Source organism: Emys orbicularis, chromosome 10 (assembly GCF_028017835.1).
Source record: "Emys orbicularis isolate rEmyOrb1 chromosome 10, rEmyOrb1.hap1, whole genome shotgun sequence".
Taxonomy (NCBI): domain Eukaryota; kingdom Metazoa; phylum Chordata; order Testudines; family Emydidae; genus Emys; species Emys orbicularis.
The window spans coordinates 55,149,917-55,167,469 of record NC_088692.1 but is presented as its reverse complement, the minus strand read 5'-3'; the positions used below and the strand labels follow the sequence as shown (position 1 = coordinate 55,167,469).

Below are 17,553 nucleotides of genomic sequence, written 5' to 3'. Positions count from 1 at the left end.
CAGTCACCTAAGAGCTGTGAATCACAGGAAAGCATTACCACTGCTCAACATGAGCTCCTCACCCACATTCTAGAAATTAGCTCAGCATCAATGTTTATACAACACAACAAAGACAGACACTCTAAAGCATTAGGATACAAACAATAGCATTAATTTTGTGATATGCAATGAGAAAACGCAAGGAAATGGCAAGTGAAGGCTGATGCTTTGTGGTTATCACATCCTGTTTTGCCCAAATATTGCAACCCTTATGAGATGGAATAACAGTGGGCCATATCCTGCAATCATTGTTCATCCTTACTCAGGCCAAACTCCCACTGAAGTAAAGGTACAATGAATGATCTGTACAGTTATTAAAGGTGATCTGCAAAAAAAAAAAAAAATAGGTATTTGCCCTTTTTGTTTCTTTGTGGTGAATAAAGGTCTGAAGGTTTTTGTTTGTTTTTGTTTTAATTCCGCTTATTTTTACATTAACAATATCACGCTTGATTTGTTTTAATTCCACTAGAAAATTCCTTGGAAGACAAAAGAGCTGGAGTGAGGTCTTTTTCAACCCTCAGAAGTAGTACCGTCTGGCACAGAGTATCCATATAGGACCTGCACACCCACAGTGAAGTGATCAACAACAGAGAAGAACTGGCAAGAAGGGGCCTTATCCTCTGTGGCCTTGCACCTTGTAATCATTTACTCCAGTGCAAAATGCTACCAAATTAGAATGGTAGCATTTTACTCTCACTTTGCACTGTTGTAAATGACTACAGAAGGTGCAAGGCCATGGAGAATCAGGTTAAAGGTTTCAGAATCAACAGCTGGAAAAATCAAGTTGCTGGTGTTGGAAGCATAGCGGCTCCCTGGAAGGAGAATTTGGAAGAGAGGGGGGAGACTTTGCTTCACTCTGGACTTGTGCCCGCAAAGCTACGCAACGACTGGAGAGGCATATCAGCAGCCACTTGTCGTCGTGCGAGGAACACCAGGAGGTGGGAGTCCTGGTGTCACAGGTGAAGAATACAGATCACACTATCATCACTCAGAGCTAGAACCATGCTGAAGAGGACCCTGAAGGATGCCATCCGCTACCAATACATGGAAAACCTGAAATGGAAACTGGACAAGGGCAAGGCGTTTGAGGTAACGTGCAAGTGGGATGCCAGCAACAACTTTCTCCCTGGGGGCAGCTTCACCCAATTTGCCGACTGGCGGTTCATCCACAGGGCCCGACTCAACTGCGTCCCGCTGAACGGAATCGTCCACCACGGGAATTGGGACAAGCGATGCAGGAAGTGGGGCTATGCCAATGAGACACTATGCCATGTCCTGTGTAGCTGCAAGCCTCATTCCAAAGCCTGGCAGCTGTGACACAAAGCCATCCAAGATCGCCTGGCCAGAGCCATCCCGCCACCCATGGGGAAGGTTGCCGTGAACTCTGCCATCCCCGGAACCGACAGCCAGCTGCGACCGGACATCATCACCACCAACCAGGACCAGAAGAAGATCATCATGGTGGACGTCACAGTGCCCTTCGAGAACAGGACCCAGACCTTTCACAATGCCCGAGCTCGAAAGGTGGAGAAATACGCCCTTCTGGCCGAAACTTTGAGAGCTAAGGGTTACCAGGTTCAGATGCGCTGATCGAAGGAGCCTTGGGTGTATGGGACCCCAGTAACGAGCGAGTGCTGAGAGAATGCAGAATTAGTCAACGCTACGCTCGGCTGATGCAGCAACTCATGGTGTCGGATGCCATCAGGTGGTCGAGGGACATCTACATAGAACACATCACCGGACATCAGCAATACCAGGAGGGATGAGCTGGAGTGCCGATGAGAAGCGCAGTCAGGAAAGTAACTGAAATACTTTCCTCATGGATTGTATTTTCTAAATGGACAACCTACTTAATTCTCAATTACTGAGGGACAATCTCCATTCATTCATATATTTTTGCTTTCCACAACCAAATCTCTGTACATCTCTTCATGGGTGATGTACCCGAGTATTCGGATTCTAATATCTAAACTGTATTGCTAAATCTATTCACCTAAATTTGCGTTATTGCTGATTATGTACTATATGTATCATGTGACTTTTAAAAACAAACTTTGTATTTGTGGATAATCTAAACACTATACCCAGATGTTCAGACAGTCTTTTCTCAACCTATGTATTATATAATTTTTTAACATTAGCTTTAATAAAATTTGTAAAGCACTAGGTCAATGTAAGAATTCTTCTGTCGACCTAGCTACCACACCTTGGGAAGGTGGATTACCTGTGCCAACAGGAGAATCCCTCCTGTCAGTGTAGGTAATGTCTACACTGAAGTGCTACAGTGGCACAGCTGTAGCATTTTAAGTGTAGACAAGCCCAAAACCTAAAAGAGTCTGCCTAGAAATTAGCACAATCTGAAGGTTCGATGTGGAATTGTGACCAGGTGTGGGTATGTAAGAGAACACCCAGAAACTGAGAAGAGACAGAGAGGCAGGCAGAGGCAAAAAGGAAGAAAGCCAAGCAGTAGTTGTGAGCATAGTGGAAAAAGCTAGAGAGCACTTTTGGGTCTGTTGGCTAAAGAGGCTTGGGGGCTGTAAGCCAAGAAACTGCTCCTTTTGTTCTTGGTTCCATCTGCATTCAGACACAGAACTTTGTACGTTCTTTGTAAATAAATAAAACTGCATCAAAGAACTACCTGACTATCACCAATTTCTACTCCCATCTGGAACATCCCAGAGCCCTGAAATTTGAGTAGCCACTCTGGTCGAAAAGGGGCAACAAAACACTGTGATACATTGGTGTGATTATATATAATCTGTGAGATCAAGTTATTATTGTTATTATTACTCAGCCAATCACTATTTAAAGATTAGAAAATTTTACCTCATTTATCAGCATTCCAAATCAAGAGTTGTGAAAAACAGACAGCAAGAATTTACAGTGCTTTAGAAAGCAACCTGTTTTCACTGGAGCACTGTGCTCTTCCCTCTACTGTTTCTCTCACAGAGAAATCCCTGCTGATTGAATGAGAATACTGCCTAAAAAGCTGAAGTAAAGCAATGATTGCTTAGATTATGTAACCATATGAAAGAAACATAAACACAACAGAGGTCTAAACATGCTTCCGCTGAAAGCAGTGGCATTACAACCAGGGTGATGTTTTCACACACCCCCCTTTGTGTAAGGGAACCCTGATATCTGTAGAGCCAGCCATGGGAGAATTGCTCTGGTGAAGATACTGCAGAAAACAGCCAAGGGCTGTCCTCAGAGGACCTCTTTGCAAGCTCTCGCATAGAGGGAGTGAGGCTGGGAGCAAGAGAGATGTGTCTGGAGCAGGACTGCAGCATGGAGTACTGTGGTTTTCTGGGCAGTGTTTTGACCCATAGGACAGCTCCAGGGAGGCTCCTGCAACTGCAACTATGCAAAGCCCCTTTGATGGTTTACAGTCAGGGCTGCTCTGGCCCCCAGATCGCCCAGGTTTGCGGGGGGTGCAAAGGCAGGCAGGTAAAGTCACCTTATCCACTCCTCCCGATGGGGTGTGAATTCTTTGCTGCAGCTCTTAAAACCCCAGCACAGATTCTCATCCCCAATAGTTTCACTAGGTATAAGATTGGGCCCTGCTCCCAAGAACTTTTAGTTGGAGTCACGGGAGATTATGGGCCTGATTCACTACTGCCCTGCCCCTAATATAGTCCTTTGTACCTGTGCAGAATAGGTGTAAATGTGCTCCCAAATTGCACTTGTAGCATTTCACACCCACTTTGCACAGATATTAATGACTATGCATGGGGCAGGGCAGAATCAGACCCTATGCAAGTGTTTATATGGTCAACTGTCCTCCAGGCTTGTTGGAGGGTTCATACCTGTTGATTTGTAGAGCTGCCTCATTTCTAGAGTTCTGGCAGAAACATGGGCAAGACCCTGGGCTGAGACTGAACTGTACCAGAGCACAGTTAGGGGGTGATGTGCAAAGGTGGATTAGAGCTCTACACTAAAACAACAGATCCTGATGTTGCTCTGTGCTGGGTCAGCCCCTTTTAATCCAGGCTGTACAGAGTGAAGGAGAAGTTGCAGCTGCTTTGTAACCTCTTCCCCAGTGGATTTTCTGTTCTGAGGACCCCAGGCATGGATCTATGCTGGCAGAGGCTGATATAAACTCTAGATAAATTTGGCCCTTGTGTTCCTAGGGAAGATCTTATTTGGGGCTTGGCAGTAGGCAAAGGGACAGAATAACTAGTCTTGCTGTATAGCATTGCATAAAGCAATGTTAAGTCTCAGAGCTCTGTTCCATGCAGCAATCTGCATTATGTATTAGGGAACAATAATAAAAGGCATCCCGGAAGAGACACATACAGTGTTAAGGCCAAAATTCTCAAAAGCTGTGTGCACTATTAGTTGTCTCTGTTTTTGGGTGCACAAGTTAAGACACTTCAGGCTTGATTTTCAGAGGTGCTGGGCACCCATAGCTCCCAGTGACTTCATCTGGGATTGTGTGTACTCTGCACCTCTGAATAATCAATCAGTCCCAGATAGCTCAAGTTTGGCATCCAAAGATCAGTGGCACTTTTATAAATTTGGCAAGTTTTTAAACTTAAAACTGCAGGAAAGCATGTGAAGATGAAAGAGCTAATGACATTAGCTCTAAACATAGAGTCCAGATAATTTGCATTTCTGTGAAAAATGAACACCTACCAGTTTGACATTCCTATTTTTAACAGTTTGCAAATGAATGAACAAAAGCGTTTGTTCCCTTATGCAAAGTGTAAAAGGCTCTAGTCAAATGGGAATATTATTTCTTTCCACTTATAAAAAGAAAAGATAAAAGGTCCTCTTGTCAAAGGTTTTAAAAAACGTTTTTATTTACCCAAGGGAATGGAATATTGAAAGACCAGCATGTTCAGTTCCTACATAAAAATGGGCATACTGGGTCAGAACACTGGTCCATCTAGTCCAGTAACGTGTGCCCCAACAGTGGCCAGCACCAGATGCTTCAGAGGGAGTGAACAGAACACAGCAATTATTGAGTGATCCCTCCCTGTCAACCATCCCCAGCTTCTGGCAGCCAGTGGTTTTGGGATACCTAAAGCATGGGGTTGCATCCCTGACCATCTTGGCTAATAGTCATTGATGGACCTATCTTCCATGAATTTATCTAATTATTTTTTAACCCAATTATACTTTTGGCCTTCACAACATCACCTTACAATGAATTCCACAGGTTAACTGTGCATTGTGTGAAGAAGTACTTTATGTTTGTTTTAAACCTGCTGCCCATTCATTTCATTGGGTGACCCCTGTTTTTCCTATTCACTGTCTCCATGCAATTCATGATGTTATAGACCTCTATCATATCCCTCCTTAGTCGTCTCTTTTCTAAGATGAACAATCCCAGTCTTTTTAATCTCGCCTTATAAGGAAGCTGTTCCATCCCCTAATAATTTTTGTTGCTATTCTCTGTATCTTTTCCAGTTCTAATATATCTTTTTTTAAGATGAGGAGAACAGAACTGCATGCAGTATTCAAGGTGTGGGCATGCCATGGATTTATATAGCAGCATTATGATATTTTCTATCTTATCTATCCCTTTCCTAATGGTTCCTAACATTCTGTTCGCTTTTTTGACTGCCAGTCACATTGAGCAGATGTTTTCAGAGCACTATCCACAATGACTCCAAGATCTCTTTCTTGAGTTGTAACAGCTAATTTAGAGCACCTTTTGTATGTATAGTTGGGATTATGTTTTCCAACGTGCATTACTTTGCACTTATCGACACAGAATTTCATCTGCCATTTTGTTGCCCAGTCACCTGGTTTTGTGAGATTCCTTGTAACGCAACAATGACAACAATGACTTAAGTAGATACATATTTAAAGCCCCTACTGTGATTAGTAGTGAAGGAGAACAGATCAGCTCAATCTAATTTCTTAGTTAGATATGTATTTAGACAGGTTTTTAAGATGCTGTCTTTTATAACATTTTACTGTATTGTGCAGGTAACGTGGAAGTGAAATACTGACAGACAGTCTGAAATGGGAAATGGCTATTTGACGTGGCCAGAACATCAGGATGCGCCATATAGTTCTGAAAAGCAGCTCACGTGAATGCACAGGAGCCTCTATTCTAAGTGTTTACCCCTCCCAAGAGCAAATGCAACTCACTTTATTAGTTTACGTTGTTTCAAAATTAAAACCAAGTAGGGGTTTATTCAAGTAAATGGATAAATGTCACTGTTTAACTCCACACTGATTAGTCTGGAGGAGTCCGCCTTCTGTAAAAATGATGTGCTGTGCCCAATCCAGGCTGCTGCTGGCCCTAACATAGCAAGAGGGAAAACATTGCAAGCATTAGCCCCTTTCTATGCAAGTGAGAATATTATACACATAGGGTTAAATTAACAGAGCTGCTCCAACTAGAAGACCATGCAGTCTGGAAGCAAAATGTCAGGAACATATGCTGTTTATACCAATGCTATGCTTGTCACCAGTATGCCATATTAGCCAGCAAGAGGATGGCATTACACCTGCACAGGCAGGAAGCCCATATCTATAGTTGTTTGGATGACTGGCTCACTAACATATCTCACATGAAAAGTGTACACACTGGCTTTTCTGAATCTTGTCACTCTGCTCTCCCTAAATGGGCCATCATAATCTTGAGGCTCATTTTTATGTGAGCTCTCACAGCTACCTCTTTCACCCTAACTTCCCTTCTTTGGAGAAGTCAAGCCCCAGATAGTTTGCCTCTCCCCCTGGGGGATGCTGCAGCAGCTGAGGTCAGTTGAAGTGCTTTCACTTTCTCCCCCCTCTAGGTATAAACTAGAGGGTCTAGTGATAGGACATTCTTGGTAAGACGGTCTTTGGTTCTGGAATCTGCTTCCTTCCCTTTAAGAGTCCTGACTCAGTTACCTTTAGGACATGCTGCAAGACCTTCCCAGGGCCAAGGAAGGTCTGATGGGGCAAGTGACTGGGACTATGAGTGGGAGATGCTGTTTGAGGTTGCGGATTCATTTTATTGAAACTGGTTTAGATAAATTATGTGTACCTCACAGGCAAATGTCTGTCTTGAAAGATGATGGTGTAAGCACCAAAGCAGTTCTATTACTGCATGTCATGCTGCAGCATCGTGAGTGGATAAAAATATCCAATTCTTGAATGACGGTCATTGCCACAGATAGTGCTGTTGTAAGGAGCAGGGCCGGAGAATGAAGCCAGCACACTATTGGTGCTTGAGGCCTGCTGCACTTTCCTCTTCACTCTCCTCTCTCTCAACCACCTCTCTTCAGCCTCATTGACTCCCTGGTGCAGCGCAGCCCTGCAGTGTAGCCTGTTGCTAGCTGCATCTTCCAAGCTTGCAGTACCAGCTTTAAAGTTTTAAAATTCCTCTTCCAAATGTCCTTGACATTGAGCCTTGGTTGTCACAGCGGCCTTGGAGCATCCACTAGTTCTCCATACAGGAGATCCTTTGGAATGCATCCATCGTCCATCTGGTGCAGATGACCAAGCCTACAGAGACATGTGTTTGAGAAGAGTGATTAGACTTGGCATCTTTTCTTTCTCAGATACTTTGATGTCAGGAACTTTGGTTTCCCACTTGATATTTAAAATGAGGAAGACCAAGGGTATGGAAGATGTATAGCCTTCTCTCCTACCTGCTGTAAGTGGTCCAGGTCTTGCCACTATACAGTAGCATTCTCACAATACACGTATGGTAGACCTGTATCTTGGGATTCAGTGTCAGTTTCCTGTTATCCCATACATGCTTGGCTGAATGCGGTAGCTATTAGCCAGGATGGGCGGGAGGGTGTCCCTAGCCTCTGTTTGCCAGAAGCTAGGAGTGGACAATGGGGGATGGATCCCTTGATGATTTCTTGTTCTGTTCATCCCTCTGGAACACCAGGCATTGGCCACTGTCAGAAGACAGGATACTGGGCTAGATGGACCTTTGGTCTGACCCAGCATGGCAGTTCTTAAATTCATATGTTAGCTTCCTTTCCAATGTGAGAATTATGCTAGTCATCTAGAGATAAGGTATGCAGTACAGTTGATCGTAGATAGCAGAAGTTGTGCTACTGAAACTTCTGGTGCAGACGATACATCTTGTGCCATGATCGTTGTCTTCTTTAGACTGATGGTTAGCCCAAATTGATCAACAACTATCACAAAGCTATTGCAAAGTTTCTGGAGCTGCTCTGACAAGCACTGTGCTGTCAGCAAAAAGAAGTTCTCTTAACAGCAAGTGTTTGACTTTACTTTTTGCTCTTAGACATGCAATGTTGAAGAGTTTTCCATCTGATCTTGCACGGAAATGTACAACTTCAGTGCTAAATGAGAAAGTGTGATGAAGCAGCAGAAAGAAGAATACACAAAGAGTGCTGGTGCCAAAACACATCCCTGTTTGACACCGCTGCAGATTTTAGAGCCGTCAGATTGATCACCATCTTACTGGATTGTAGCCTTTATGCCATCATGGAAGGATTGAATCAGACTGAGGAGGACTTTGAGGGGCAGCCAGATCTCTCTAGTAACTGGAAAAGTCCCTTTCTGCTGACCAGGTCAAAAGCCTTTGAGATCTATGAAGGCCATACAGATAAATTTTCATTGTTCTTGACACTTTTCTTGCAATTGCCTTAGTTTGAAGACCATCTTGATAAGTGATCTATTGGCACAGAAGTAGCACTGACTCTCTGTGTATTCATATTCAGCCAGAACTTTCAGTCTTTTGAGAATTACCTGTGCAAATGCCGTGCCCACAACATTAAGGAGAGAAATTCCTCTGTATTTGTTGCAGTCACTCCAATCTCCTTTGTTTTTGTACAGCATTATGATGTTGGCATCCTTCATGTCTTGTGATGGGTTTTCAGTGGACTGCAGGGCATGCCAGAACCCGGGGCTTCAGCCCCGCAGGAGGCCTAGCGGGACTCAGGGCTTCAGCCCCGCTGGGACTTGTGCTGGGACTCCGGTCTTCAGCCTCGCCTGGAATGCTAGGGCTTGGGGCTTCAGCCCTTCCCAGGCGTGCTGGAGGTTGGGGCTTCAGCTGGAAGCTGGGGCTTCAGCTGGAAGCTTCAGCTGAAGCCTGGAGCACGGTGCCTCCTGTGGGAATGAAGCCCCAAGCTCCAGTGCCCCCGGCGTACCTGGTGGGGCTCTATTTAGAGATGGTGGGGGAATACCTGCCCTCCCTGAGTTACGAATCAGCCTGGAGCATCTGCCAGGGCTCCCGCTGTCAGCCCTGCAGGGGTAGGGCTCCATTTAGGGATGGCAGCGGGAGGGGCACCTGCACCCTGAGTTACATGTCAGCCCAGGAGTCACCTGCCCCAAGCCTGCCAGCATGCAGCCAGTCACTCCTCTACCCGCACTCGCCCCACCCACACTACCTGCCCACAGCCCCCCAGAGTTTCATGGTCCGGTCAAAAGCCTCTGGCAGTTTGGATTTGGCCCACGGTCCACCTATTGTCTACCTCTGCAATAGGCCCTGGGTATATTACACAGCATCATATGTGTTCATTAAACAGGGGCACTTGTGGTGTGAAAAATGTTTCTCTGGAATCCAGACCTTGACCGAGAAATCTGGAGCTTGACAAAAAATAATTGACTGCCCAAATCTATACACCAACCCACTTTTATAAAAGAGGTGAGTAGATACAATGTAATGCATATGGGTATTTGTGTAAGGAACAGCAACTCCCCACACATTTGTGTAACAAAAATATATTTGTAAAGAGCAAATAATAAAGAGATAATATACGCACGTGGTAGAAATGTTTAGAATTTAAACTAGCATTCTTGCAGCATTCAACCAGTGTGGACTGGTCTCCTGTGTATTTTTTTTCTTATTGCTGTTTTTAAACCCATCAGTATATCTATGTGTAACTATATAGGTCTCCATCTAACAGAGTTAATATCTATGTTAATCTGGATCATGCTTTCTGCTAGATCTTCTTCACTAACATATTACATAAAAGATTTTTAAAAAATTGTTTGGAGCCGTTTAGATGTTTACATTCCTTTACAATATGGCTAAAATTGTAATAAAGTAGGTTCCTCAGTGACTATGGTTTAGAAGTTCCAATATTTAACAAGGCTTACTTAATCCACTCAAAAGACAAAACACTTTTTTGTAAAAGTGTAAGGGAAAATTTTTCCTGTCAGACCTGTGGTATATCTAGATTGGTGCTACTGCAATACAAATAATAATTTGCTGCTCCCTGTTACATACCCAAAGCTTGCACTGATATCAGTTTTGTTCCAGTATACAGAGAAATATTGAATATTGGGATCAAATTCTATCATATGGATCAGAGAGGAAGATTTTGCCTTAAAGTCCTTGCACAAGAGAAAAGCACCAGATGACAGCCAGATAACAATGACAGCATTGAGCATATGTTATTATCTGATTAATGAGCCACAGGGAAGAGTACAATAAGCAAATGAGATCTCATATTCCCCATAATAAAGACAGCAGTGGAGGTTTACAAGTAGCATTGCTCTCTTTTTTCTCCCTTCAAATGCTTCAGATTCAACCTCAAGACAGCATGGAGAATAAACAGCAGCAATTACTCTTAGGAAGGGAAACTAACCCAGCAACCGAAAACCAGTCCTTTGAGATGCTAAAAGAACTAGCATTGAAGTGGTTTATGGAGACGCAGGTTCCTCTTATATTACAGAATGGTATTTTACCTGAGTGGTTCTATGGATTCATTACAAGAAAGTAAGACAGTCTATACCTTACAGTATAGCATAAAGTAGATTAAATAAATATGCTTGTCAAGTGCCTCTGTCTTCACAAATCCTCTCATATTTCAGACTAGGTTTCAGCTTACTTTGCAAAAAACCAACAACCCACCAACCTCTGCTTACTTTAAAGTCATTGCTCTTCTAGTGAGAAGTGTTTAACAGGATGGCATTCATATGCAGAGAAAGCAGGTTTTAAACGATGTCACTGTTTCATCACCTACATGTTGGTGTTTGGCATGTGTTCTGGAGAGGTGAGAATGCCTGAATGCAGTTTTGCATCAGCTTGTAATGCATTGTACATTCTTTAGTCATCCAGGTGTCAGTTTTTAATTTTTCTGACCAGAAACTTTAAAAATGAATGTTTTTGTTTGGTGGTGGTGGTGGTGGTATGAGAAGTGCTTTTCCGTCTGGAAATAACTGTAATGTCCATTGACTTGTTGAAGTGTATTTAGTATGGCAATACAGTGCATTTTGTGTCCGTAGGAGTCACTAGGAATTTTAGTGTACTACCTTGATAGACCTGGATACTAACTTGAAATTCATTTAAAAAAAACAACGAGGAGTCCTTGTGGCACATTAGAGACTAACAAATTTATTTGGGCATAAGCTTCTGTGGGCTAAACCCCACTTCATCAAATGCATGGAGTGAAAAATACAGCAAGCAGAATATATATTATAGCACATGAAAAGATGGAAGTTGCCTTACCAAGTGGGGGGTCAGTGCTAACGAACCAATTCAATTAAGGTGGAAGTGGCCTATTCTCAACAGTTGACAAGAAGGTGTGAGTATCAGCAGAGGGAAAATTAATTTTTGTAGTGCCCCATCCACTCCCAGTCTTTATTCAGGCCTAATTTGATGATGTCCAGTTTGCAAATTAATTCCAGTTCTGCAGTTTCTCGTTGAAGTCTGTTTTTGAAGTTTTTTTGTTGAAGAATTGCCACTTCCAAGTCTGTTATTGAGTGGAGTGAAGTGTTCAGGGAGATTGAAGTGTTCCCCTACTGGTTTTTGAATGTTACAATTCTTGATGTCTGATTTGTGTCCATTTATTCTTTTGCGTAGAGACTGTCCGATTTGGCCAATGTACATGGCAGAAGGGCATTGCTGGCACATGATGGCATATATCATATTAGTAGATGTGCAGGTGAATGAGCCCTTGATGGTGTGGCTGATGTGATTAGGTCCTATGATGGTGTCCCTTGAATAGATATGCGGACAGAGCTGGCAACGGGGTTTGTTGCAGGGATTGGTTCCTGGGTCAGTGTTTTTGTTGTGTGGTGTGTAGTTGCTGGTGAGTATTTGCTTCAGTATGGGGGGCTGTCTGTAAGCGAGGACTGGCCTTCTCCCAAGGTCTGTGAAAGTGAGGGATCGTCCTTCAGGATAGGTTGTAGATCCTTGATGATGCGCTGGAGAGGTTTTAGTTGCGGGCTGTAGGTGATGGCTAGTGTTACTTTCTTTGTTGGGCCTGTCTTGTAGTAAGTGACTTCTGGGTACCCTTCTGGCTCTGTAAATCTGTTTCTTCACTTCACCAGGTGGGTATTGTAGTTTTAAGAATGCTTAATAGAGATCCTGTAGGTGTTTGTCTCTGTCTGAGGGATTGGAGCAAATGCGGTTGTATCTTAGAGCTTGGCTGTAGACAATGGATCGTGTGATGTGGTCTGGATGAAAGCTGGAGGCATGTAGGTAAGTATAGCAGTCAGTAGGTTTCTGGTATAGGGTGGTGTTTATGTGACCATCGCTTATTTGCACTGTAGTGTCCAGGAAGTGGATCTCTTGTGTGGACTGGTCCAGGCTGAGGTTGATGGTGGGGTGTAAATTGTTGAAATCCTGGTGGAATTCCTCAAGGGCCTCCTTCCCATGGGTCCAGATGATGAAGATGTCATCAATGTAGTGCAAGTAGAGTAGGGGCGCTGGGGTAACGAGAGCTGAGGAAGCGTTGTTATAAGTCAGCCATACAAATGTTGGCATACTGTGGGATCATGCAGGTACCCATAGCAGGCCACTTCCACCTTAATTGAATTGGCTCGTTAGCACTGACCCCCCCCCCCCAACTTGGTAAGGCAACTCCCATCTTTTCATGTGCTATAATATATATTCTGCTTACTGTATTTTTCACTCCATTCATCTGATGAAGTGGGTTTTAGCCCATGAAAGCTTATGCCCAAATAAATTTGTTAGTCTCTAAGGTGCCACAAGAACTCCTCGTTGTTTTTTGCGGATACAGAGTAACATGGCTACCACTCTGAAACTTGAAATTCATTGTAATTCACTCTCTTTCTACAGGCAGAGTGAAGAGCTGCTTAAAGACAAAGATGTTGGCTGTTTTCTTATCAGACTAAGTGACAGAACAATTGGTTACATTCTGTCATATAGGTAAGACTGAACTTTACAAGGAACAGAAAGCTGCTGCCATTTGGTTGGGAAATGTCACCATTTGTAATTTGCTCTTCTTTTTACATACTTTGATTCATGCACCCTTTACACCTTTGAGTTTGCTTCCTGACCTGCTCAGGTGATTAGTTTATGCTTTGAGGCATGAGGAATGAGAATCTCTCTTACACTTTCTCCCCTAGCTAAATATCCCAAAAGAATAAAGAGGTCAGTAATCTACACAATGGCACGAAGTGTCATATTTACAGCTATTGGGAAACCAAAGCCTATGGTAATGATTTTATCTTTTGGATTTTTTTTATTCACTAAGAGCCCAGTCCTGGAGTTCTCACCCCATTAAATAAGTAGGGATTTCGAGACTGGGCCCTATATAGGACTAAAAAAGCAAGGCCTATTTTAAATTGATCATTCTAGGCCTTGGCTACACTCGGGACTTCCCAGCGCTGCCGTGGCAGCGCTGTGAAGCGCAAGTGTAGTCGCACCGCCAGCGCTGCGAGAGCTGTCTCGCAGCGCTGTATGTACTCCATCTCTCTGAGGGGAATAGCTTGCAGCGCTGCAGGCTCTGATTACACTGGCGCTTTACAGCACTGTACTCGCTGCGCTCGGGGGGGGGGGGGGCGTTTTCACACCCCTGAGCGCAGCAAGTTGCAGTGCTGTACAGCGCCAGTGTAGCCAAGGCCCTAGTAAAGAAGGGATCATGAAACCCAATTATCAGAGAGGATCTGCAATCTGATCAGTATAGGACATGGGGAGAGGCACATGCAAAACACTTCTGCTGGCCTTTCACAGTTGTTAGATATTGTGTGTGCAGCAGCAGCAGCATGACTCTTTGTGGTCAAATGCAAAACTGTTTTACGCTTCAACCAGCACGTCATGGGAGTTTCTCCTCTCCTTTTCTCACACTGACACCCTACCTCAGAACTCAGACAACACCTCCTCTTCCTCATTAGACTCACCATGAATTCACGCTGCTTTTCAGCTAACAGGTTGGTGTTAAACCTCATACTGCTGTTTACCAAAAGGTGTTGGTACTTAGCTCAATAGCTAGTCACTGGTGATGGTTTTTTCCTAGGTTTGCTGCTGATGCAATAGATTTTCAGTCAAGTTCATGTAGGGTGACCAGACGTCCCGATATTACACTGGTCTACAATTTTTGAGAAGTCGTCTGCTTCAGAGATAAAGTGTGCTATTTATTATGTATTTTGATGTGCTGAATTCAAATATGACAATTAAAACAACTGATTGGCTACTGTTTCTAAGATATTTAAGTTTTTACATTTTATGTCTATGTATATTGTGTAGATAGTAGAGTTTTAATCATAAATTGTAAACCTAGGTCTTTTCATGTGTTTATGGTTGCTTTACATGATAATAGTTCACCTGTCCTGTTTATGTAACACTTTAAAAATCAGCAAAAGGGTTATATAAATAAAATTTATTATGAAACAAAAGGCAAAAAACTATTCTGTACATAGTTTAGTCCTATTCAGTGTCTACTCGGCGCTTCTTGGCTTGTCTCTTATATTCATTAAATGGAGCATCTCTTGTCACTGTTCAGCAATAGTCTGCAAGCATTGATGGGCTCCATTTGCCCTGATAGCGTTTCTCCATTGTTGCAATGTCCTGGTGAAATCGCTCGCCGTGCTCGTCGCTCACTGCTCCGCAGTTCGGTGGAAAAAAATCTAGATGAGAGTACAAAAAATGTATCTTTAGTGACATGTTGCAACCAAGGCTTTTGTATGCCTTGAGGAGGTTTTCCACCAACAACCTGTAGTTGTCTGCCTTGTTGTTTCCGAGAAAATTTATTGCCACTAACTGGAAGGCTTTCCATGCCGTCTTTTCCTTGCCACGCAGTGCATGGTCAAATGCATCATCTCGAAGAAGTTCACGAATCTGAGGACCAACAAAGACACCTTCCTTTATCTTAGCTTCACTTAACCTTGGAAATTTTCCACGGAGGTACTTGAAAGCTGCTTGTGTTTTGTCAATGGCCTTGACAAAGTTCTTCATCAGACCCAGCTTGATGTGTAAGGGTGGTAACAAAATCTTCCTTGATTCAACAAGTGGTGGATGCTGAACACTTTTCCTCCCAGGCTCCAATGACTGTCGGAGTGGCCAATCTTTCTTGAGTGGGAATCTCTTGCACGACTATCCCATTCGCAGAGAAAACAGCAGTACTTTGTGTATCCAGTCTGCAGACCAAGCAAGAGAGCAACAACCTTCAAATCACCACAAAGCTGCCACTGATGTTGGTCATAGTTTATGCACCTCAAAAGTTGTTTCATGTTGTCATAGATTTCCTTCATATGGACTGCATGACCAACTGGAATTGATGGCAAAACATTGCCATTATGCAGTAAAACAGCTTTAAGACTCGTCTTCGATGAATCAATGAACAGTCTCCACTCATCTGGATCGTGAACGATGTTGAGGGCTGCCATCACACCATCGATGTTGTTGCAGGCTACAAGATCACCTTCCATGAAGAAGAATGGGACAAGATCCTTTTGACGGTCACGGAACATGGAAACCCTAACATCACCTGCCAGGAGATTCCACTGCTGTAGTCTGGAGCCCAACAGCTCTGCCTTACTCTTGGGTAGTTTCAAATCCCTGACAAGGTCATTCAGTTCATGTTATGAGGTGTGGTTCAGAGGAGGAGGATGGGAGAAAATGTGGGTCCTGTGACATTGATGGTTCAGGACCAGAAGTTTAATCCTCTTCCTCTTCCTCGTCTGACTCAAGTGAGAATGATTCTGGTGCATCAGGAACCGGCAGTCCTTCTCCGTGGGGTACTGGGCGTATAGCTGATGGAATGTTTGGATAATGCACAGTCCACTTTTTCTTCTTTGACACACCTTTCCCAACTGGAGGCACCATGCAGAAGTAACAATTGCTGGTATGATCTGTTGGCTCTCTCCAAATCATTGGCACTGCAAAAGGCATAGATTTCCTTTTCCTGTTCAACCACTGGCGAAGATTTGTTGCACAAGTGTTGCAGCATATGTGTGGGGCCCACCTCTTGTCCTGATCTCCAATTTTGCAGCCAAAATAAAGGTGATAGGCTTTCTTAACCATAGTGGTTATACTGCGCTTTTGTGATGCAAAAGTCACTTCACCACAAACATAGCAGAAGTTATCTGCACGGTTCACACAAGTACGAGGCATCTCTGCTCACTTTGGCTAAACAGAAATGTGTCCCTTTGCAAAATCAAACACTGACAAATAAGAGAGCACGACACTGTATGATTTCTAGAGCTGATATAGGGCAATTTGTTCAGCAGAGTGATGTAAACTTCGTTATGATTGCATCATCCATGACTTCTAGGAATAACATGATGCAATTCATATCATGTATGATGCAATACCAGCTTCAGATTGCATCATTCATTGTTTTGCCTAAAAAGCAAGTACTGTCCAAACCCAGTCATGGATTTATTCATAGATCCAGTCAAAGATGTATTTTAGTCATTTCTGGTTTAAATTGAGATCCCTTCCCTTTATAACTCACTTATCCTCCGCCATTCCCAAGTAAAGGGTCATATATACTGACCCAATAGCATATCTTGAAAACTAGAGCCAATCAACAATTTTAAGCATCATTTTCGTTCTCAGTGACCCAGAATTAGTAAAGTTTGACTACATTTATTTCAGAAGTATTTTGGCTGTAGAGCAATGTTTATCGGGACAGTCCCGATTTTAGGGGACTTGTCCCGCGTCCCGACCTTACATTGGTCGGGACATCTGGTCACCCTATATGAGGGGGACCACGGCAAGCCGGTGCCGCCGGCGCCACTCACCTTTCCTCCCTGGGCCCTGGGGCAGCGCGCAGCTGAGCTCCTGGCGCCGCGGCGCAAGCCCACGGGGCCTGCCGCTCGGCAGGCAGGAGCCTGCAGAGCACAGCCGTGCCCCTGCCCCGGGCACACAGAGAGGCAGCGAGGAGGTCTCGCTCCCCTGTGTGCTGCAGCGGGGTGGGGCTTGTAGACTCCGGCAGCGGGCAGCGGGCGCCGGGCAGAGAGCGCCCCTGCCCCCTGCTGGATGCTTCCTGGGAGCCGCTCCAGGTAAGCACTGCTGGGCTCACCTGGCCCCCTGGCAGGTCCCTCTGGGGGGGCTCCCCTCAGACCCACTGCCCTCAGCCCCCACCCTGACCCTGTTCCCTCAGCCTCCCCCACAGTGTCCCCCCTGTGTCCCCACCCTCAATCCACTGCCCTCAGCCCCCCTGACCCTGTTCCTTCTGCCTCCCCCACAGTCCCTCCCCTCCCACCCCCCCATCATCTCACCCTGCATGGATGTGGAAATCTGTCCCGGATTCCAGGCTGTCGTTAGCCCCTGGGGCAAAAGATCAGCAGAGGTTTCCAAAGGGAAGTTTGCAGCCTTTGCTCAGACCCAAACATTTTCACTTAAATAAATAAATAAATACCCAAACCCATCCTGACACCCATCTGCTCTGT

At 44.3% G+C, this 17,553-nt stretch overlaps 1 protein-coding gene across 1 annotated transcript in view; it reads left to right on the top strand.

The window, feature by feature from the left end:
• The first annotated feature begins 1,401 nt into the window (after nt 1-1,401).
• SH2D7 (SH2 domain containing 7) overlaps nt 1,402-17,553 on the top strand; it is a 32,426-nt gene continuing 16,274 nt past the window's right edge. Inside the window, exons 1-3 of the mRNA XM_065412702.1 lie at nt 1,402-1,614; nt 10,494-10,687; nt 12,995-13,084. Coding sequence (XP_065268774.1) covers nt 1,402-1,614; nt 10,494-10,687; nt 12,995-13,084 — 497 coding nt within the window. The remainder of the gene's footprint in view (nt 1,615-10,493; nt 10,688-12,994; nt 13,085-17,553) is intronic.